Source organism: Muntiacus reevesi, chromosome 8, assembly GCF_963930625.1.
Source record: "Muntiacus reevesi chromosome 8, mMunRee1.1, whole genome shotgun sequence".
NCBI classification, from domain to species: domain Eukaryota; kingdom Metazoa; phylum Chordata; class Mammalia; order Artiodactyla; family Cervidae; genus Muntiacus; species Muntiacus reevesi.
In genome coordinates this window covers 46,954,378-46,977,649 of record NC_089256.1, presented here as the reverse complement: position 1 = coordinate 46,977,649, position 23,272 = coordinate 46,954,378, and the positions used below count along the sequence as shown (strand labels likewise).

General features: G+C 37.9%; 1 protein-coding gene and 2 non-coding genes across 5 annotated transcripts in view; 2 read left to right on the top strand and 1 right to left on the bottom strand.

The window, feature by feature from the left end:
- The window catches only part of CCDC14 (coiled-coil domain containing 14), a 40,227-nt gene extending 34,822 nt beyond the window's left edge, over nt 1-5,405 (top strand). For all 3 annotated transcript variants that reach the window (XM_065942526.1, XM_065942525.1, XM_065942528.1), the window contains exon 13: nt 4,359-5,405. In XM_065942526.1, coding sequence (XP_065798598.1) covers nt 4,359-5,286 — 928 coding nt within the window. In that variant the 3' untranslated portion in view covers nt 5,287-5,405. The remainder of the gene's footprint in view (nt 1-4,358) is intronic.
- Nucleotides 1,180-1,251, top strand: TRNAC-ACA (transfer RNA cysteine (anticodon ACA)). The gene has a single exon. It is a non-coding gene; the product is annotated as a tRNA-Cys (tRNA).
- A 16,118-nt stretch (nt 5,406-21,523) lies between the features above and the next one.
- Nucleotides 21,524-21,627, bottom strand: LOC136173851 (U6 spliceosomal RNA). The gene has a single exon (XR_010664329.1). It is a non-coding gene; the product is annotated as a U6 spliceosomal RNA (small nuclear RNA).
- Nucleotides 21,628-23,272: the final 1,645 nt, after the last annotated feature.

Sequence of the window (23,272 nt, the reverse complement as noted above, 5' to 3'; positions counted from 1 at the left end):
AATAATTTCAGACCTGCCTTCTTAACCTTATCCTTTTCTCAGTGTTTTTGCTAATTTCTAAGGATATTTTCTTCTGTTCCAGTTAAATTTCAAGCGTGGCTAAATTCCTTTTTAAACCTTGTGATTCCAGGCAAAGGACTCTAATGAGGAGCTGAAGACTTGTTTAGCAAATGGTTAAGAACTCTGTGAAGCCAGAGACACTTGAGTGGATGCCAGCTCTATCATTTATTAGCTGTATAACTTTGAGCAAGATAGTTAACCTTTCTAAACCTTAGTTGTAAAGTGGGGGCATGATTAGGGCTGATAAGAGGGCTAAGAAATCATTCATGAAAAGCACTTAGCACAGTAAGCCCTCCTTCATAGGATCTTGGGTAAGTTATTTAGCCTCTTTGAGCGTTATTCATTGCATTAGTAAAATGAGGGATTTGACAATAATTTCTAAGATTCCTTTGTTCCTTAACATGTCTTAAATAAATAAAACCACCTCACTCAATTTTATATGATATTCTTTTATAAAGTTCAGTTTTCTCTTGAGGTGGTTGACAAAAATTGGATTTTCAACTGATTTTTTAAATCCTAGAGAAGTCAATTATTTTAGGCCTGAATTGTATATCATCAGATCTGACCATGCTTTTGAATGATCCTGGAAAGTCAGAGTTCTAAATATAAAGCAATCCTGAATATAAAACACTTTTCTTTGTATTTCAAATGAAAAGACCCATTTTGAATTATACACTTTTCCCCCCACTCTGAGTTATGAACTTTTAGGGAATAAATGATATATAGATACATGGTGGTGGTTTAGTCACTAAGTTGTATCTGACTCTTGCAGTCCTGGCAGGACTGTAGCCTGCCAGGCTCCTCAATCCTTGGGATTTCCCAGGCAAGAATACTGGGATGGGTGGCCATTTCCTTCTCCAGGGGATCTTCCTGACCCAGAGATCAAACCCACATCTCCTGCATTACAGATGGATTCATTTACTCCTGAGCTACCAAGGAAGCAAAATTATTAGTTATTAGTTTTTTAAACACTTTTGAAATGACTTTATATAAGCTATGTTAATATAGAAATATTGCTTCCCCCCCACATTCATCTTTCACAGAATAATTTCACTCAAACTTGTATTGAACAGTGAGAAAAGCAAAATGTACTTCTTGTATCCATGTAGTGTTAAGACTTCCCTGGTGGCTCAGATGGTAAAGCGTCTGTCTACAATGCAGGAGACCCAGGTTTGATCCCTGGGTGGGGAACATCTCCTGGAGAAGGAAATGGCAACCCACTCCAGTATTCTTGCCTGGAAAATCCCATGGATGGAGGAGCCTGATAGACTACAGTCCATGGGGTCACAAAGAGTCGGACATGACTGAGCGACTTCACTTAGTCAGAGTTTCTGGAATATTGGTTATACCACTCTTCTTCCAAGTTAATAATGAGGATGCCTGTTCTTATGAAAGTCTTTATAAGGTCTCTAAAGAAAAGCATCTTCTCTTTTCTGAGGAGTAATTTAGGTTAAAAACTTTGTTATTTTTAAGTATTTATGGTAAAATAAGTTAATCACAAAAAAACCACATATTTTATTATTTTATTTCTAAGAAATGCCCAAAAAAATGCTAGGATTTACTTAGACCAGATTGCCATTTAAATTTAAGAGCAAAACAGACAAAAACTACTCTTTGAGCTTGGTTGTCAAAATTCACCCACATTGGTGACTTGTAATGTGTTTGGTGTTACTCTAGGCAATTCAATTAATTAGGAATATCCCTAGTACTGTAACTGGGCTACTGTGACAATTTACATTTTATTTCTGACATTAGAGCATAAGTCAGCAACACTTGACAATACAGATAAATCTTCATGTTCGCCTACCCCATCTCTTTTTCCTATAGCCATATACCTCAGTCAGATATGTGTGTGTGTGTGTGTGTGTGTGTGTGTTTTGCATGTGTTAAATAGTCTTAAAGATTTGACAAAAATTTTAAATGCCTTTCTCAGACTACTGGGGAGGGATAATGGAGCTAGAAGTTTCACATGCAAGTGCTAAACAAATTTCCTAAACCATTTCTTTCTTCTCCAACTTTCAATAGTTTTGAAATACATCTTAATTACTTTTTTTAGGTTTTACTAGAATGCATGTTATAGTACCATTAAAATGTGAGGAAAATTAATACATTTTTCAGTAAATAAGTAGTAAATATTCTTCTGATAGTTTCTAAGAGCACTCATACAAGTGCTGATATTTATTTAAATTAGTATAGTTTTATAAATAGCCGAGAAAGAACTTTACATTTTTGTTATGAAAATGCACCAGTTTTCCAAGCATTAAAAATCATTGTGTTTAGCTGAGTCTCATGTGATAGAAACACAGATGTATCTACTTTGTAGCTATTTATGTGCTTGTATTGCTTCCTTTAAAATTTTGGCATAGTTTTATCTCTTTATTTACAGAGATTTTTCTTTTAATTTCAAAGACAGTGGTAAGTCACATTTGTTTACACATGAGAAACTTAATGATTGCATTTAATTTCCAGAGATTAAACTTTTATTATATGTCCCTTTCTGTATTGTGAATTTTTTACAGAGCAAAGATAATGTTTTTATTTAAGTCTGAAAAGGAACTTCAACATAAGGATTTCTTTTCTAAAAATAAATGAAAATAAAAATGTCAGTAAGCTGTCTGGTTGAATTAACTAGTGGACATCACTCATTACAGCACTTCTTTAAAGATGGTTTCTATAGCATACTTTTTATCTTTTAATAGTAGCTCGTTAGCTTCTTGAAAGAGGTATGAAAAAAAGTGGCTGGAGCTATTGTCATTTGAAGGGCAATTAGAACTCAAAACATAGCATATTTAAGATGACCGTATACGCCAGGTTGGGAAAGAACTTTTTTTTTCCTTTTGTAGGAAGAGAATCACTCATTCTATATCCAAAGATACTAATATAATCACTGCTAACTGTTTCATACAGAGATTTCCTTTTAGTATTTTATGTGAATGTGTATAACTGTTCTTACAAAAATAGTATTGTTACTGTGTTGCTTATGGCCTACTCTTTTAAATTTAACCTTGTATAATGAACATTTTCCTATCAATAAATATTCTTTACAACATGACTGTAAAAAAAGGCTATGATGTAGTAAGACTGTAACTTACTTGAATCAGTCCACTGTGTTTGAAGATAAAGATATTAAGTTCATCAATTTTCTGTTGTAAATTACATCTTTGTAAATATATCTTTGGGTGCAGCCTATTTGTGAATGTCAGTAGGTTAAATTCCTAGAAGTGCAACTTGGTGGGTCTAAAGGTGTGGGATTTAAAAATCTTTAAGATTTCTGATACAATGCTATTTTGCTAGGAGAGTGTACACTCCCACTTTGCCTCTCCAAGCCTTTTTAACAATGGATATTCTTATTTTCCTATGTTAGCTTGATAGGCCAAAGAAAATCATATTTTAAAAATTTTAATCTCTCTGATGAAAGTCAAACTTTAAAACATGCTTATTGACTCATTGTAACCTTGTAAAATTACCTGTTAATGTTCTTTGTATCTTTTTTTAAATTGTTGTGTTTCTTTTTCTTCTCTATATTTAAGAATATATATGATTCCATTCAAATAGGCTAAGGTCTTGGTATAAAATGGTTTTAAGAGGACTACTAATAAAAGCTGTCACCAGATGGAAACTGTGCTAAATACTTTACCCTTATGTTTTATTATTTTATCTTATTTAATGTTCATTCTAAATGTGAAATAGTTATCTACGTTTTGCTGTTGAGGAACTTGAGATTCAGAAAGGTTGAACCGCTTGCTCAAGATCACAGCTAGCAGTAGTGCTAGGATATGAATCAATTTCTGTCTGATTTCACACCCTGTGTGATTTTCCTTATATCACACTTTCCCTGGAGTCTAGCTGTCGGTTAAACCTAATTATACTGGGTAATTTAATCATGTCTAACTATCCTTTTTTTCACCGGTATTGTTCCAATATCCTTTCCATATATGTTTTGAATGTAGAGTAATAGTTACTAACACAGTCCAGTAACAAATGGGTAGTATATTTACCATTTTGTAGTGTTGCTCAAGAATAAAGCATCTCTACCTTAAGAAAAAAGTTTTTCTGAGCCTCCATTTTTAGATATAATAGTATTAGATTTGATGCAGACTAAGATCTTTTATCAATTGTTATTTTAATTTACTCTTTCCAGAGCATATTCTGTGATTTTGTGCTTTTAGTTGCTTTTTTCCATATTAAGAACCAGGTGCTTGCTTCAGATAATTTGTTTTAAAGATGAGAGGAATATGTAAGTAAATGAAAGAAATGGGTAAAACGAAATAATTAGTGTACTAAATTCTTCTTAACAGAACTTTACAGAGCAGTATGGCAAAGCTTCTCTCAGATCTTAGTGTGGACACTGCTCGCTGCAAGCCTGGGAATAATCTTACTAAATCACTTCTGAACATTTATGAAAAGCAACATCAATATGACCCGATCCCCGCTCACACTTCCATAATGAGCTACCTAAGTAAGTTAGAACCAGATCACACTCTTATTACACAGTCAGAGCCTCTTTCTACAATTAACAATGAGGAAAACATGGTGCCAGATAGACCTTATGAAAATGTTCTGCCCTCCAAAGGCCCTCAGAGGCACAGTAATACTAGGAGCATGGAGGAGGTATCAGCCCCTGGAATTGTTCCTGCCCTTTCCAAACGGGATTCTGATGAGGAAAGTGAAATTCCGACCTTAGTAGAAGAGGAGCATAATTTGGATAAAACAATTTACATTCCATTTGCTAGAAGCACTCCTAAAAAGAAATCACCACTGTCTAAGAGATTATCCCCCCAGGCCCAGATCAGTGTAGTTCCACCGCAACCTGTCAGTGGACTTGTTGCTGAAAAAGAAAATAAACTGTGTGCACCTGGAGTTTGTTCCTCTTGCAAAAAGGAAGAAGATGCACCTGAGAAACTTTCCAGAACAGCTGATACGGAGGACAAGCAGCTCCTCAAGAAAATAAAGGAAGTTATTTGCAAGATCCCTCCTGCCACTGAGGAGGAATTGGCGGCCTGTCAAGGCCCCTCCACTTGTCAGAACAGCAACGTTCAAGTGAAAAGCAGTGCGGTCTCTGATGGTAGCTTTTTAAATTCTGACTTAACTTCTGACTGGAGCATCTCTTCTTTTTCCACGTTCACGTCTCGTGATGAGCAAGACTTCCGAAATGGCCTCGCAGCACTGGATGCTAACATTGCTAGACTCCAGAAGTCCTTAAGGACTGGTCTTCTGGAGAAGTAAGCTCAGAAGAAAGGAAAAGTTTTTAAGAATAGAACTTGGCTACATTGAATGTATATTTTAAATTTCTCTGGAGAAAAGTTTTATATTATGTGTGAAATAAATTGTATGGAAAAGTTTTATATTATGTGTGAAATAAATTGTATGAATAATAAATTTATTATTGGACTATATTGACACTAGAGCTTATAAAAACAAGTCATCTTAAGAAACTGACATTTGTTAAGAGAAGAAAGTTGTGTGTTATTAGAAAAATACTGTATTATAAATAAAATTTAGTATTTATTTGTTAGAGTTTATTCTTACTCTGCAGGGCTAAGGATGCAGGTTGGAAGGAATTTCTGGTTGTTCTAAAGGGTAATGGGAAGGGAGTCTCTGGGTACAATTTACTATATTAAAATTAGAGTTTCTTTTCTCTTTCAGGATTCCTGTTGTTTTTTAATGGCATTGTGTTTTAATGTGTGATGTTCTGTGCTACAGGCTGGTGGTGTTGGTGAGACATATAAACATTTATTTTAAGAGAAAAAGTGCCAGTATCTCCATTTAAAAAAAAACATTGATTGGGCTTACGAAATACAGATAACATCCTAAGTTAGCATGTGGTTTCTTAACACTGTAGCACTTTTATTTATTTCTATCACAGATACATTGAAGACCATTAAAAAGTGGTCAGACTAATTTAAAAAAATGCTAAGATAAGTTTTGGTTTTGTAAATTTGTTTTTTTAATAAATAAGTGTTTATTTGTTTTTTGTCATTATATTTGAACATGATGGATTTTATAAATCTTGTACTGATTGTAATTCTGCCTTTCTGGGCCAATTTTTTTTTCCCCCCAGCACTTTAGCTGAGAGCATTCTAGCACTTGCTAACTAGTTAGTGTTATCTCCTTCCATGTAAATAGCACATTTTAACTCTTAGAAAGCTGCATATTGTGCTATGACTGATACTTCATACAAGTCACCTGCCTGGTGTCTTTTTATTTAGTGCTTGGGCAGGCTTTAGCATTAGATTGTTCTGCTGGTCCCAGGACCACCTCCTGCTGTTTTTAAGTGTTGGGGCTACAACTTCTAGAGACCCAGATAGAGTCTCTTTAACATGTTCAGATTTTATAGAAAGAGATTTCTTAGGCCTAAATATTAAATGAATTTTAAGCTGTCTTCACAGAATTGTCTATTGTTTATAATTTCTCCTAGTATTCATAAATTAATTCCTTAGTTTATGTGGAGGTAGTAGGTCACAAGCCTTAAACACATAAGTTGAGAAGTACAGTTCAGAAATACAAAGTAGTAGAGCAAGGAAGGAAATTGTATCATCTGTCTACACCTACATATTCAGTTGTTATTCACATGCATATGCAGAAGTAAATTCATAAAATTATCATGTGATATTCAAGAAGATTGTCCTCTTTTACCCTTATATAAGACGGGTATCTTTACATGCAAAGAAAACTTTTAAATATTTACGGGTTCAGTTAACTAGGATTAATAATTTGACTGAATAACAAATGAGACTGGAAAATCCCCAAGGGACCTTTACCAGGAGCTTACTGTTTATTTGGTAAAAGACACATACATGTCACAAAAACATGAAAGAATTTGGTTAAATTTTAAGATGGAATAGGATCCTAGCAAAATTGATGGAATAGACAATGACTTTCATAGAAATTTATGGTGGAAAGAAGCCCCAGTATGGTAGCAAGCAAGCAAGCAAGCAAGCATGAGCTGTGCTCAGTCATGTCTAACTCTTTGCAATCCCATAGACTATAGCCTGCCAGGCTCCTCTGTCCATGGGATTTTCCCAGAAAGAATACAGGAGTGGGTTGCCATCTCTTCCTCCTGGGAATCTTCCTGACACAGGGGTCAAACCCATGTCTCCTGCATTGTAGGTGGATTCAACCACTGAGCCACTCAGTTCAGTTCAGCTGCTCAGTTGTATCCAACTCTTTGCGACCCCATGAACTGCAGCACACCAGGCCTCCCTGTCCATCAACAACTCCTGGAGTCTACCCAGACTCATGTCCATTGAGTCGGTGATGCCATCCAACCATCTCCTCTGTTGTCCCCTTCTAGTGCCTTCAATCTTTCCCAGCATCAGGATCTTTTCAGATGAGTCAGTTCTTTGCATCAGGTGGCCAAAGTATTGGAGTTTCAGCTTCAACATCAGTCCTTCCAATGAACACGCAGGACTGATCTCCTTTAAGATGGACTGGTTGGATCTCCTCGCAGTCCAAGGGACTCTCTCAAGAGTTCTCTAACACCACAGTTTAAAAGCATCTATTCTTGGGCACTCAACTTTCTTTATAGTCCAACTCTCACATCCATACATGACTACTGAAAAAATCATAGCCTTGACTAGACAGACAGACCTTTGTTGACAAAGTAATGTCTCTGCTTTTTAATATGCTGTCTAGTTTGGTCATAACTTTCCTTCCAAGGGGTAAACATCTTTTAATTTCATGGCTGCAATCACCATCTGCAGTGGTTTTGGAGCCCAAAAAAATAAAGTCAGCCACTGTTTCCACTGTTACCTCATCTATTTGCCAAGAAGTGATGGGACCGGATGCCATGATCTTAGTTTTCTGAAATGTTGAGCTTTAAGCCAACTTCTTCACCCCCTCTTTCACTTTCATCAAGAGACTCTTTAGTTCTTCACTTTCTGCCATAAGGGTGGTGTCATCTGCATATCTGAGGTTATTGATATTTCTCCCAGCAATCTTGATTCCAGCTTGTGCTTCCTCCAGCCCAGCATTTCTAATGATGTACTCTGCATATAAATTAAATAAGTGGAGTGACAATATACAGCCTTGACGTACTTTTCCTATTTGGAACCAGTCTGTCATTCCATGTCCAGTTCTAACTGTTTCTTCCTGACCTGCACACAGGTTTCTCAAGAGGTAGGTCAGGTGGTCTGGTATTCCCATCTCTTTCAGAATTTTTTGTGATCACACAGTTTATTGTGATCCACATAGTCAAAGGCTTTGTCATAGTCAATAAAGCAGAAATAGATGTTTTTCTGGAACTCTCTTGCTTTTTTGATTAACCAGCAGATATTGGCAATTTGATTGCTGGTTCCTCTGCCTTTTCTAAAACCAGCTTGAACACCTGGAAGTTCACAGTTCAAATATTGCTGAAGCCTGGCTTGGAGAATGTTGAGCATTACTTTACTAGCGTGTGAGATGAGTGCAATTGTGCAGTAGTTTGGGCATTCTTTGGCATTGCCTTTCTTTGAGATTGGAAGGAAAACTGACCTTTTCCAGTCCTGTGGCCACTGCTGAGTTTTCCAAATTTGCTGGCATATTGAGTGCATCATTTTTGTAGCATCATCTTTTAGAGTTTGAAATAGCTCAACTGGAATTCCATTACCTCCACTAACTTTTTCGTAGTGATGTTTCCTAAGGCCCACTTGACTTCACATTCCAGGATATCTGGCTCTAGGTGAGTGATCACACCATCCTGATTATCTGGGTCATGAAGATCTCTTTTGTACAGTTCTGTGATTCTTGCCACCTCCTCTTAATATCTTCTGCTTCTGTTAGGTCCATACCATTTCTGTCCTTTATTGAGCCCATCTTTGCATGAAATGTTCCCTTGGTATCTCTAATTTTCTTGAAAAGATCTCTAGTCTTTCCCATTCTATTGTTTTTCTCTATGTCTTTGATCGCTGAAGAAGGCTTTCTTATGTCTCCTTGCTATTCTTTGGAACTCAGCATTCAAATGGGTATATCTTTCCTTTTCTCCCTTGCTTTTTGCTTCTCTCCTTTTCACAGCTATTTGTAAGGCCTCCTGAGGCAGCCATTTTGCTTTTTTGCATTTCCTTTTCTTGGGGATGGTCTTGATCCCTGTCTCCTGTACAATGTCACAAACCTCCATCCTTAGTTCATCAGGCACTTTATCAGATCTAGTCCCTTAAATCTATTTCTCACTTCCACTGTATAATCATAAGGGATTTGATTTAGGTCATACCTGAATGGTCTAGTAGTTTTCCCCACTTTCTTCAATTTAAGTCTGAATTTGGCAATAAGGAGTTCATGATCTGAGCCACAGTCAGCTCCCGGTCTTGTTTTTGCTGACTCTATAGAGCTCCATCTTTGGCTGCAAAGAATATAATCAATCTGATTTTGGTGTTGGCCATCTAGTGATGTCCATGTGTAGAGTCTTCTCTTGTGTTGTTGGAAGAGGGTGTCTGCTATGATCAGTGCATTCTTTTGGCAAAACTCTATTAGCCTTTGCCCTGCTTCATTCTGTACTCCAAGGCCAAATTTGCCTGCTACTTCAGGTGTTTCTTGACTTCCTACTTTTGCATTCCAGTCCCGTATAATGAAAAGGATATCTTTTTTGGGTGTTAGTTCTAACAGGGTCGTGTAGGTCTTCATAGAACCATTCAGCTTCTTCAGCATTACTGGTCGGGGCATAGACTTGGATCACCATGATATTGAATTGTTTGCCTTGGAAATGAACAGAGATCATTCTGTCATTTTTGAGGTTGCATCCAAGTAGTGCATTTGGGACTCTTGTTGACTCTGATGGCTACTCCATTTCTTCTAAGGGATTCTTGCCCACAGTAGTAGATATAACAGTCATCTGAGTTAAATTCACCCACTCCAGTCCATTTTAGTTCACTGATTCCTAGAATGTCAACATTCACTCTTGCCATCTCCTTGGAAGTTTGACCATTTCCAATTTGCCTTGATTCATGGACCTAACATTCCAGGTTCCTGTGCAATATTGCTCTTTACAGCATCGGACCTTGCTTCTATCACCAGTCATATCCACAGCTGGGTGTTGTTTTTGCTTTGGCTCCATCCCTTCATTCTTTCTGGAGTTATTTCTCCACTAATCTCCAGTAGCATATTGGGCACCTACCAACCTGGAGTTCATCTTTCAGTGTCCTATCTTTTTGCCTTTTCATACTGTTCATGGGGTTCTCAAGGCAAGAATACTGAAGTGGTTTGCCATTCCCTTCTCCAGTGGACCACATCCTGTCAGACCTTTCCACCATGACCTGTCCGTCTTGGGTGGCCCCACATGGCATGGCTTAGTTTCATTGAGTTAGACAAGGCTGTGGTCCATGTGGTCAGATTGGCTAGTTTTCTGTGATTGTGGTTTCATTCTGTCTGCCCTCTGATGCCTTCTCTCGGTGCCTACCATCTTTTTTGGGTTTCTCTTACCTTGGATGTGAGGTATCTCTTCACAGCTGTTCCAGCAAAGCACAGCCACAGCTCCTGAGCCACAGGGGAAGCCCAAAGCCAAAATGATACAGAAAGACCTAGAAGAGAAGAAACTTCCTTTGGATATTAAATAATGCATAGGATTTGGATAATTCTATAAATATCCTCAAAATGTTAATCCCATGTAAAGTCAGTATTACCAAAATGTGGGGGTTGAGTGGTATATTAAGAGATTGTTAGGTATACCAATCTGGTTAAAATAGAGGAGCTGAAGTTGCTAAATGATGATGGTAGTACTAGATGATGATAACACAACTTAGACGAGCTAAGGTCAGATTGTAGAGTTTCCTGAGCTCCAGACTGAGGAATGACCATTACACATGAAATCATTGGGTGTTAGGGTTATCTTGGGGTTATTTTTGTTTTTAAATTGAGGATCACCAGATGAAATTGAATGTTCTTAAAACTGCGTAGAGTAATGGTAAATAAGGATTAGAAGAGAGAGAGGCTAGAGACCATTTAGTAAGCTGCTGCAGTAGTCCAGACATAGGTGATAAGCCTTTAGCAGTAAGAGTGAAAAAGGAGAGAAAAATTGAAAAATTTTCAGTAGGCTTGATGACTTAATTGAAAATGAAGGAGAAATCAAAGATGACACCAATGTTTTTAATTTGGTCAGTTCAGGTCACACCAAGCACTGTCTAAAATGAAAAATCAAGTTCTTGGTTAAGTTCAAAGTTAACAAATTCTAATGTAAGTCTTGTTAAACAGTACTGATTGGAGAGTGGGCTAAAAAGAGTGCGAGTGCCCATTTCCAGTAGTTCTGATCTTTACACTAGGAATTATTGTAACTGCCTCCTCTTCATCTCATTCTAGTCCCAAGTCCCAGCGCTTTCACAAAACCTTTTCTGATAACCCAGAAAATGTGAAAAACACATGGCGTGTCTCCTAATTTCTGGAAGGATGAATTCAGTGTCTCCTGATAGATACTGGCTCTTGAATAGGAAGGAACTAACTATCTTGTCGCTATTCCCATGGTCCTTTCTTGGATCTGTGGAGGTAATGTACAAACTGTTACAATGGATTCAGTATTTGTAAATCGCTTTGAAGATGAAAGTTAGAATCTGATTCTATCTGACCAACTGTAGGGATTGGAGGATCAGGGCTAAAGATGCCAAAGTACTTGGTGCACCTTCTTCTCTTGCCACCCTTGGAGTTTAGTGAATTGTCCAAAAATCTTTACTTTTTACTAATGGCGGCATTTATGTCAAGTGTCTTAAAAGTTACAAAGGCCTGCTTCAACTACATGGAAAGTAGGGTAGAATTGCAAATTCTAGTTATATAGAAAATGTATGTAACCAAATCTTAATGAAGTATATATCTACTGCTTATACTGTGGGGCAATCCCATCAGCTAGAGAGTCACTCATTTAATGAATAAATGAAATGGAGCTCTAATATATGTCTGGTACTATTCTGGGCTCTGAGAAAACAATGAGCAAGACAGGTATTCTCCATTTCCAAGGAGTTTATGTTGACACAAAGTATAGGTGCTGTGAAGAAGAAACATGATGTAAAGGCATAAAAAATGACAGAATTGGCTAAATTTTTCATTATTAGAGGCCATTTCTCAAAAATTATTTTAAGGAGGCTAAAATTTAAGCATGTCACTAGTTGAATTATTTGCAGGCTAACACTCCCTTAACCATTTTTCAAATCTCTTAATTCTTGATTTCTTTCTGCTCAGAATTGCTTTTTTAAAAAGGGTTCTATGTATCACTTATATTTTGATGTTTTGGTTGATTGTGTGTAGAGAACTGGTCTGTTTTATATAAAGCAGTTGGCCTGAGTAGAACCTCCCAGAGAATTACTAAATATCATAAGATCTAAGGGACTTCTGAAAGGCTTAAAATTGGTTTTTGAAAAGACTTCTATGGAAGTCTTCTATCTCACTCTCATGCCCAGAGAGGGAATCTGTTTCATAGTAATACCTACTACTGGGAAAATACCAGGTGTCTTTTGTCTGGATCACCCTTTTGCTCAGTTCCTGACAAATTTGTACTCATTCTTCAAACGAACAGCACCACCACTGTACCTTGTGTATTTCTCTGTTGATGCGTGTATCAGTTTACACTTCAGCCTCTCTGGTGTGTTCTCTGTCACCAGTACAAGGGTAATCTATCCTACAGCCTACTTCACTGATTTGCAGGAGGAATAGAGGTAGTTGCACTTTGAATACTGGAGGATGGTGTACACCGTCTGGGACTTATGAAGTTTAAAGAGCTCTCACTGAGTGGAAAAAAGGGAACCTTCCTATACTGTTGGTGGGAGTATAAATTGGTGTAGCAACTATGGAAAACAGTATAGAGATTCCTTAAAACTAAAAAGAGCATTACCATATGTTCCAGCAATCCAACTTCTGCAAAGATATCTGGAAAAGATGAAAACTAATTTAAAAAGATTGCACCCTAATGTTCATAGCAGCACTGAAGAGCTGAAATATGGAAACAACCCAAGTGCCCTTCAACAGATGATTGACTTAAGATGTGGTGTATATACACAATGGAATATTGCATGCATGTTCAGTCACTAAATCATGTCTGACTCCTTGCGATCCCATGGACAGCCCACTAGGCTCCTTTGTCCATAGGATTTCCCAAGCAAGAATACTGGAGTGGGTTGCCGTTTCCTTCAAGGGATCTTCCTGACCCAAGGATGGAACCTGCATCTTCTACATTGGCAGGCGGGTTCTTTACCAATGAGCCACCAAGAAAATCCATAATGGAATATTACTCAGCCATAAAAAGAATTAAATATTGCCATTTGCAGCAACATGGGATGGACCTAGAGAATATTATATTAAGGGAAGTAAGACAAATGTATGATATTGCTTATATGTGCAATCTAAAAAAGAATACAGACAAGTCTATACACAAAACAGAAATAGAACTCACAGACATAGGAAACAAACTTCTGATTCACAAAGGGGAAAAGGGGGACAGGAGAGGTAAATTAGGAGATAAAAATTAGTATACACAAAAATAGGTAAGCAACAAGGATTTACTGTATAGCACAGGGAACTATATTAAGTTTCTTGTAGTAATGAAAAATAATCTGAAAAAGTATATAAAGCTGAATCACTTTGCTGATACCTGAAACTAGCACAATCTTGTAAATTAACTACTCTTCAATTTAAATAAACAATAAAGAGCCCTCACTGTCCTGCTTGCCCACTTCTGATATTCTCCAGTTTGTCAAGATCTTTTGTGTAGGTCCATCAGTGAGCAGTGAACTCCAGATGTGATCTGATCAAGCAGAATACACTTAGATTATCATTTCTTACAATCTTGTTAAAGTTGTTTTAAAATGGACTTAGACTGAGTTGGCTGTCTTTAGCCATCACAGTATACTACATAATATATTAGGACTGCAGTTAGTTTCCAGACAATATTCTCATTGTCATTCTCAGTGTTTTGTGTGGCATTATGTTAGCACAGCTCAGGGAGCCAGGTCCTGTCCAGCTAGAAATGAGCAGTTCCTTAAAGACAGCTTTGTGCCAAAAACAAGTGGCCTCAGCTGCCCCTAAAGGAAGAGCTCACATTTACCACAACTTGAAGTGCTTGTTCTCCTTGAAGCCAGGTCTGCTCCTGGAGGCCATAAAGCATGGTGAAAAGAGCTAGGTTGGGAATCAGGAGTCTTGGGTTTGGGTTCTATTGCTGTTTTTTACTGTGTTAACTGTTTTTTCCAGTTACAAAATGTGCGAATTTGACTAACAGTTCTCTTTTGTCACTCCATGATTCAACAATCTATTTAGTAATATAGTTCTATTATTTTTACCAGACATCTTTCAATTAGTCAACCACAAAGGGTTTGCTCAGAGTTTTAGAGCTTTTGTGTAGAACTTTATATGAAGTAGACAGGTCATTCTCCCAATCAATAGGATGGCCCTGCCAACTCCAAAGATTTGTAGAAAGAAGAGGGGGTTGTGTGTGATTATTTGCCTCATGTAATTCAAAAAGCTCTGATATTCCTGGTATCTCTTAATAATTCCATCTATTTTTAGGATTAAGTTTTGAACATCATCACTCCTATCAGCATTCCCTACTAAGAAGTTTTAAATATGCCTGGTATAAAAATATTGTAAATAAATTTTGCTTTATGTTTTATAGCCACCAATTTTTATGGATTAAAAGATTGGACTGGGAAGTCACCCATCATCTAAGGCTTCCCAGGTGGCTCAGTGGTAAAGCATCCGCCTGCCAAGCAGGAGACACAGGTTTAACCCTGGGTTGGAAAGATCACCTGGAGAAGGAAATAAACAGCAGCCTACACCAGTATTCTTGCCTGGGAAATCCCGTGAACCGAGAGCCTGGCAGATTACAGTCTAGGGGGTCACAAGAGTCAGACATGACTTAAGCGACTAAACAACAACAACAACATGATCTTCTAGTCCAATATCACTTTTAGAAATATAGAAACTGAAACCAAAAATGTTAAAGGCATTTGCTCAAAGCCCCACAGCTAACACCTTGAATCAGGTATTGTGATTCACCGTTTACTTTCTGTATTCTGTTGTATTGATACCAGTTGAATGTCATGACCACTTGAACCCCTGGGGCCTCAAGTCCCTCATTCTCCCTGTATGCCATTCTCTCTCTACTGGCATGGTCCAAAAATAAGGAATTCCTTCTGTAATTTATCATGAGGACTGAATAAGATAAGTGAAAATGCTTTGCAAACTATTGACACTATAATAGTTGGTAATGATCACATTATATGTAGTCAGTATACATGATTATGTGTGCATACTATACTAAACATTTATGGTTCATTTTTACTTTATGAAATACACAATGCTCTTAAAGTCTTTTTAGCATGCAGCATAATGCTAGTAAAACAATTTTCCCACCTATCACTTGGCCATTTCCATTAAAGGTCATTATTTAAACTCGTTTTTAAAGTAGATGGAAGAAGTTTCGTTAGGTTTTCTCTCAACAGCACTGGCATTCACAGTGAGTTTGGACATTATCAGGACCCCAGCATTATCTTCTTTTCAACTGGAGAGAAAGAGATCTCATTTTCCGTGGAGATCTCAAGGAGACATGTAGAAGCATCACAAGCTATCAAGGAGGAAAACATGGTCCCCTTTTGAGCCAGAGACTTACACAATTGTTCAAATCTAAAATAGAAATGTTGTCCGCTGTTCAGAAGGGAGCATACAGCCAAGGTACATATTTTCATCCCACCATCTTTTCCAGATTATTCTTTACTTGGCTGTGAGCTGAGCTCCAGGCCCAGAATGGGGTTGGAGATCAGAATCAAGTATTTTAAAAGTCGGCAGCTCCAAAACAAGCAGAACAGACCCTTTTGGAGGGTAGTAGTTTGTGGTTTGGCAAGAAGAAAGGAGTAAATGAAAAATAAAATTTTAAATCCAGAGCCTCAATGGATGGAGAAAAATTAATCTTTTTTTTTAGGTCAGAACTATCAGACTTGTTGTTTAAGAATAGGGAGATAGATTGATGGAAGATGAGACACAAAGTAGAACAAGCCAATGAATATTTGAATAAGTAGGTCCTCACCATTTAGAACAGTGACCTATATGCCACCACTCCACTCTTCCCCTGCCACAAAGCTAAAGATCATTTTTTTCACTGGAGACTTAGGCCACTTGTCATCACCTCTCCCCACCCCCCTTGCCCCCGCTCCTTTCCCAACTAGTCTAAAAGCCCATGTGGTCAGATTTCTATATTAATGGAAGACTAATACATAAAACATCTCCTCTTATCCCTTAACTTACCCAGAAAGAGCCTGAGAATTTAAATTGTAATTTTGTATTCTTGACTAAAATTTGAGAAAAAGTCATGATATCTCATTGATGAATATAAGACACTGGAACAGGCAATGTTTATGTCTATGGGATAGTTCATTTTAATGATGGTGCATTAGAAGAGAATGAGCCCTGGATTGAGAGTCAGGTGACCAAGTGAGTTTGTCTTCGTGGTCTGTGTGACCTTCAACCAGTATTATATTAGCTGTTTGGTGTGTGCCACACTGAACATTTAAATACAAGATAAAGTGTACCTCTGAAGACCTACCCCAGGACCTGCCAAATGAGATATGATCTCAGAGACTCTTTCCAACTCAAAATGCTATGGCTTCCAATGGGAAGGTTTGCAACACCAAGAGAACTAGACACACAGCCCTGATGGACACTCGCACCATGTTGGGATCACATAGAATTTTAGTGTGGGACTGTTCTTTCTCTTTTCCTCTAATATTCATCTCTCAGCACCCTCTATATATACTTTCTTCTAGACGAGAACACTTTCAGAGAGCATTTTTGTGTTGTGACTCTCTGAGGACTTGAATATTTTTATTTCACCCTCACACTTAAGCAATAGTTTCCATTGGATTTCAATGTGAGGATGGAATCATAAGTTTGTCTTTCCCCTCTTTGTAGAAATCAAAACTGACAAAAGGAGTACAAATGCCATTTGTGGGGAAAACTAGGAGATAGAAGTTTTGACTAAATATTTGACCATGAACTTTTAAAACTGATTTTAACAACTATTTATTTAAATCAAGAGCATTGAACAGGGAAGCAAATACTTCGGGACAAGGTGATGAGGCAGCAGAAGGAAATGAAGCAGGAGCTGGCAGAGTTTAGGCAAGAGATGGAAGGAAAAAATTAGGCCACCTCAGAAATGAAGGCAAAATTGAAAGTAAGGGAAAATCAAATTTTTTTTTTGATCAACTAATTTTTGAGGGAAAATAAAATTTAACACATAGCAGTTTTGATATAAAATCCTAGATTTGAACTTGCTTTCCTTCAGTGCTTTGCATAGTACACCATTGCCTGCTGGCTCTCAGAGGCTACGAAGACTATTATGGAGCAGATCCTTGTGATAACAGTTTTCTCTCTGGAAGCCTTTAGAATTTTCTCTGGCTTTGATGATCTTAAATTTCACTTTAATGAATATTACAGTGTTTTGTTTCTGTTCTTAATGTCTCCTGTTAGTGTTCTATGAGCTCTTTAAATCAGTAATCTTACATCTTTTTTCTAATTCTGGAAAATTATTAGTCGTTATTTCTTCAAAGATTTCCTTGTAATTTGTTTTTCTCTCTACTTTGATTCATATTAAGTTTTTACTCCAAAGCTACCTGTCACTTAACTTTTTTCTTATTTTGAACATTTCTGCCTACTCTTACGGAGGAGGTAATGGCAACCCACTCCAGTACTCTTGCCTGGAAAATCCCATGGACGGAGGAGCCTGGTAGGCTGCACTCCAGGGGGTTGCTAAGAGTCAGACACAACTGAACGACTTCACTTTCACTTTTCACTTTTATGCATTGGAGAAGGAAATGACAACCAACTCCAGTATTCTTGCTTGGAGAATCCCAGGGACGGGGGAGCCTGGTGGGCTGCTGTCTGTGGGGTTGCACAGAGTCGGACACGACTGAAGCGACTTAGCAGCAGCCCCAGCAGCCTACTCTTAACTCTCCCAGGGAAGGTTTCTTGACCTGATATTACAATTGGCTTCTCAGTTATCCCCTTCTGCTGATAAACTGGGGTTCCCTGGTGGCTCAGTTTTAAAGAATCTGCCTGTCAATGCAGGAGACAGGAGACAGGTTCAGTCCCTGGGTTGGGAAGATCCTCTGGAGGAGGCATGGAAACCCACTCCAGTGTTCTTGCCTGGAGAATCCCAGGGACGGCAGAGCCTGGTGGGCTTCCATCTATGGGGTCGCACAAGAGTCGGACATGACTGAAGTGACTTAGCAGCAGCAGCAGCAGACAGGTCATGTATACCTGGTTGAGGAGACTGAAATCCAGCCTTAGACCCTCATTAGTTCATAGATGATGTCTGGTGTCATGGAGTGGTATAACAGTAGGAAATATTCCCTGCACTGATGACTTCTGTTGTTTCAGTCTGGACTTGATGACTCCCTACTTACCCACCCATGTTGACTTTTTCTGTATTTCCTCTCTCAGCTCTGCTCTTTTACAAAAGCTTCCTCCTTGGGATTAGGATAAGAATTAGGGCTGCTTAGAGTTAAGGCACTGATCTGCACCTGTTATTAGCTGCTCCCCACCAGCCAGATTCCAGCTCTGCCATATGTTGTAAGTATATCCAATGGCACTGTGCTGGCATTACTCTTCCTCTGCCCCACAGAAGTGATGAGGTGAGCAGTGACTTGCCCAGAACAGTGTGGATGGGGGAAAAATATATAATGAGACTATACTTCTACACCCCACCCTTCACCTGCCATCTTCTATTCTAGACTACCATTTCCCATGTGCATTTGAAACACAGCCACTTCCTATCTTCCTGAACATTTCTTATTTTTATATTATATTCTGATATTCATTGACCTACCAGTGATTTTTGTAGCCACTCTAGGGTGGATTCAGAAAGGAGGCCAGAAACTCCTCTTTGGTTGCTATCTTGTCCTCCTCACTAGTGTATAATGTCACCTCTGTCACTCACCAAGTTTCACAATATATGTGGGTGTATTGCTACTGTCTCTAGTCTAGTCATTTATGTATTATCTGCCTCTGTGCAATACCACACTGTTTTAATTATTGCAAATTCATAACGTCTTTTTAAAAATGTTATTGGAATATAGTTGATTTTCCATAACGTCTTGATATCTGATGTGGTGATCCTTTCTTCTTATTCATTTTGTAAATTGTCTTGGCTATTCCAGGCCTTTTACTCTTCTATGTGAACTCAAAGATCAGTTTATCAAGTCCTATGAAAAATCCTCTTGAGTTTTAGGTGAATTGTTTTGAATTTATAGATTGATTTAGAGAATTGCCATTGTTGTTATACTGAGATCTCTAATACATTAGTATTGTATAAAGCTCTGTAAATAAACAGAAATAATCTCCCTAGAGATCTTGGGTTTTTTTTTGTTTGTTTGTTTGTTTTTATTTTTTTTTTATTTTTTATTTTTCAGTGGGTTTTGTCATACATTGATATGAATCAGCCATAGAGTTACACGTATTCCCCGTCCCGGTCCCCCATCCCACCTCCCTCTCCACCCGATTCCTCTGGGTCTTCCCAGCCCACCAGGCCCGAGCACTTGACTCATGCATCCCACCTGGGCTGGTGGTCTGTTTCACCACAGATAATATACATGCTGTTGTTTCAAAACATCCCACCCTCACCTTCTCCCACAGAGTTCAAAAGTCTGTTCTGTACTTCTGTGTCTCTTCTTCTGCCCTGCATATAGGGCCATCGTTACCATCTTTTTAAATTCCGTATATATGTGTTAGTATACTGTAATGTTCTTTATCTTTCTGGCTTACTTCACTCTGTATAATGGGTTCCAGTTTCATCCATCTCATTAGAACTGATTCAAATGAATTCTTTTTAATGGCTGAGTAATATTCCATGGTGTATATGTACCACAGCTTCCTTATCCATTCGTCTGCTGATGGGCATCTAGGTTGCTTCCATGTCCTGGCTATTATAAACAGTGCTGCGATGAACATTGGGGTGCACGTGTCTCTTTCAGATCTGGATTCCTCGGTGTGTATGCCCAGAAGTGGTATTGCTGGGTCATATGGCAGTCCTATTTCCAGTTTTTAAAGAAATCTCCACACTGTTTTCCATAGTGGCTGTACTAGTTTGCATTCCCACCAACAGTGTAAGAGGGTTCCCTTTTCTCCACACCCTCTCCAGCATTTATTGCTTGTAGACTTTTGGATAGCAGCCATATTGACTGGCGTGTAATGGTACCTCATTGTGGTTTTGATTTGCATTTCTCTGATAATGAGTGATGTTGAGCATCTTTTCATGTGTTTGTTAGCCATCTGTATGTCTTCTTTGGAGAAATGTCTGTTTAGTTCTTTGGCCCATTTTTTGATTGGGTCATTTATTTTTCTGGAATTGAGCTTCAGGAGTTGCTTATATATTTTTGAGATTAATTCTTTGTCTGTTTCCTCATTTGCTATTATTTTCTCCCAATCTGAGGGCTGTCTTTTCACCTTACTTATAGTTTCCTTTGTTGTGCAAAAGCTTTTAAGTTTCATTAGGTCCCATTTGTTTATTTTTGCTTTTATTTCCAATATTCTGGGAGGTGAGTCATAGAAGATCTTGCTGTGATTTATGTCGGAGAGTGTTTTGCCTATGTTCTCCTCTAGGAGTTTTATAGTTTCTGGTCTTACATTTAGATCTTTAATCCATTTTGAGTGATAAATCCACGAACCTATGGACACCTTATCTTTGACAAAGGAGGCAAGGATATACAATGGAAAAAAGACAATCTCTTTAACAAGTGGTGCTGGGAAAACTGGTCAACCACTTGTAAAAGAATGAAACTAGAACACTTTCTAACACCATACACAAAAATAAGATCTTGTTAAACTTTTGTGGGATTAAGTCCTGGGTGCCTTATAGCTTTTGTTACTATTGTAAGTCACTTTTTCTTTTGCTTTTTTCTACAATGCAAATATCTTTTTTCCCCCTGATCATTTAAAAAGTGCTCATTAGAAACATTTGATTATTATATAAAGAAGAAAGTAAATCCCACCCATCATACTGAGGTTACATTGTTGGTTATCCTTTCAAGAAATTTTTATGCATGCAATATACATACCCCAATAAATTTACATACACAAAATCCTGTCATGTTTGCTTTTTTTTGAACATTTATTCTCTACCTCCTCTCCCCATGTTAAGCCCTTTCTTATTCCCTAGCCAGACACCTGTTACCTATATTCATAACCAATATTTTCTCCATACTTGTGAAATCCTACCTAGATCCTTGTATTAATATTTATAGAGATTTCAGGGAGTTGATCATTGTTTTGAAAAAAATGGGTCATATTATACTCATTTGTACTTTCATTTTCTCACACTTAGAAGTACCTATGAAAATATGTATGCTACTACTCTAGATTCTACTGGGTCATTTATATGGATCTAATTTATCCTTTTAATATTCCGTGATCTGGAGATGTAATACTATAATTTATTCAATAATTTGGATCAGTTGTATCTAGCAGGAACTAATTATTTTATTTTATTTTTAATTGCTAAAACAAATTCTTTCCTTATTTTTTTTTTTTTTTTAATATGGAACGCTTCACGAATTTGCATGTCATCCTTGCACAAGGGCCATGCTAATCTTCTCTGTATCGAGGAACTAATTATTTTAAATAGAAAGTGATTTAATACAGGTAATTTGGGACTTAACCAAATCCTTGTGAAAGTTTAGTTACTCAGTCGTGTCCATCTCTTTACGACTCTAAGGACTGTAGTGCTCCAGGCTCCTCTGTCCATCTGATTCTCCAGGCAAGAATACTGGAATGGGTAGCCATTCCATTCTCCAGGGGATCTTCCCGATTAAGGGACTGAACTCGGGTATCCTGCATTGCAGGTGGATTCTTTACTGTCTGAGCCACTGTGGAAGCCCAAATCCTTAGAGGGATCCAAGTACCAGATTCTAGGCTGGGCCTCCAGTGATGACTCCCACGATAGTCCCATGGAACCTGCCGCCCAAGGGAAGTGCAACGTCCATCACAGTCAGGAAGCTGATGTCCCAGCTGCTGGTTCCAGAGTCATGCCACCCTAGCTACAACCTGGGAAGTCAGGAAGCTACTATCAGAGCTGTTGACTCAAGACCCATATCATGTCTGTCAGAGCTACACTTGTACATCTGACTGGTGAAATTAAGTCACAGTCTAGAACACTAACTTCAAGGGAGTCTGGGAATTATGTCTTTAGTTTTTCAGACTTTGCAAGTAGACACACAATAAAAAGGTTAACTAGAGGGAGAGTGGACCAGTCTACCCAATCTGCTGAATACTGTAGATTGCTATAGAATGGGTTCCCCTACAAACAGTTTCACAGTAAACATATCTGTAATGTGGCCTCATGGGTTCCTACTTATATTCCTAAGGAATAGGGTCCCAGGAGTAGAATTTCTGGAACAAAGTATATATGTATTTTAAAAAATAGACCTTGCCAAATTGCCTTCTGAAAAAATTGTAACACTTTACATTTCTGCTGGCAATGTGTGAGAATTACCTTCATTCATACCACACAATCAGCAATAGAAATGATGGTTTGGTGTGTTTGGTGTGTGTGTCTGTGTGTTTGCTTATTGTGGAGAATTTCAAACATGCGCAAAAGTAGGCAGAGTGTGTAGTGAATTGTCATGTTCCTTTCTGGAAGCCTCAACCACCATCCATGCATGGCTGACTCTATCACATCTACTTCCCATGTTTTATATTATTTTAGAACAAATTTCAGATACCATATTATTTCATTTATAAATATAAGTGTATGTCTAAAAGATAAAAGCACACAATATTATTACAATATCTAAAATATTAACAATAGTTATTCATGAAATTGTCAGCCAGTGCTTACATTTTGTTTTGAGTAAGGATTCAAATGGGCTTTCCAGGTAGTGCTAGTGGCAAAGAACCCACCTGCAAATGCAGGAGACTTAGTAGACGTGGGTTTGATCCCTGGGTTGGGAAGATCCGCTAGAGTTGGAAATGGCAACCCACTCCAGTATTCTTGCCTGGAGAATCCCATGGACAGAGGAGCCTGGCAGGCTACAGTCTATGTGGTCACACAGAGTTGGACACAATTGAAGCGACTTAGCATGCATGCAAGATTCAAACAAGGCCCACAAATTGCAGCAAATTAAAGTGTTTTGTGTCTTTTAATTTATAGCCTCTCCCTCCATTTTTTTATTCCTTGCAATTTATTTGTTAAGAGAATCAGGTTAACAAGCCATGAAGTTTCTTGCAGTCTGAATTTTTCAGATTGCATCCCTTTGTTGTAGTGGAATGTTGTCCTAGTTAT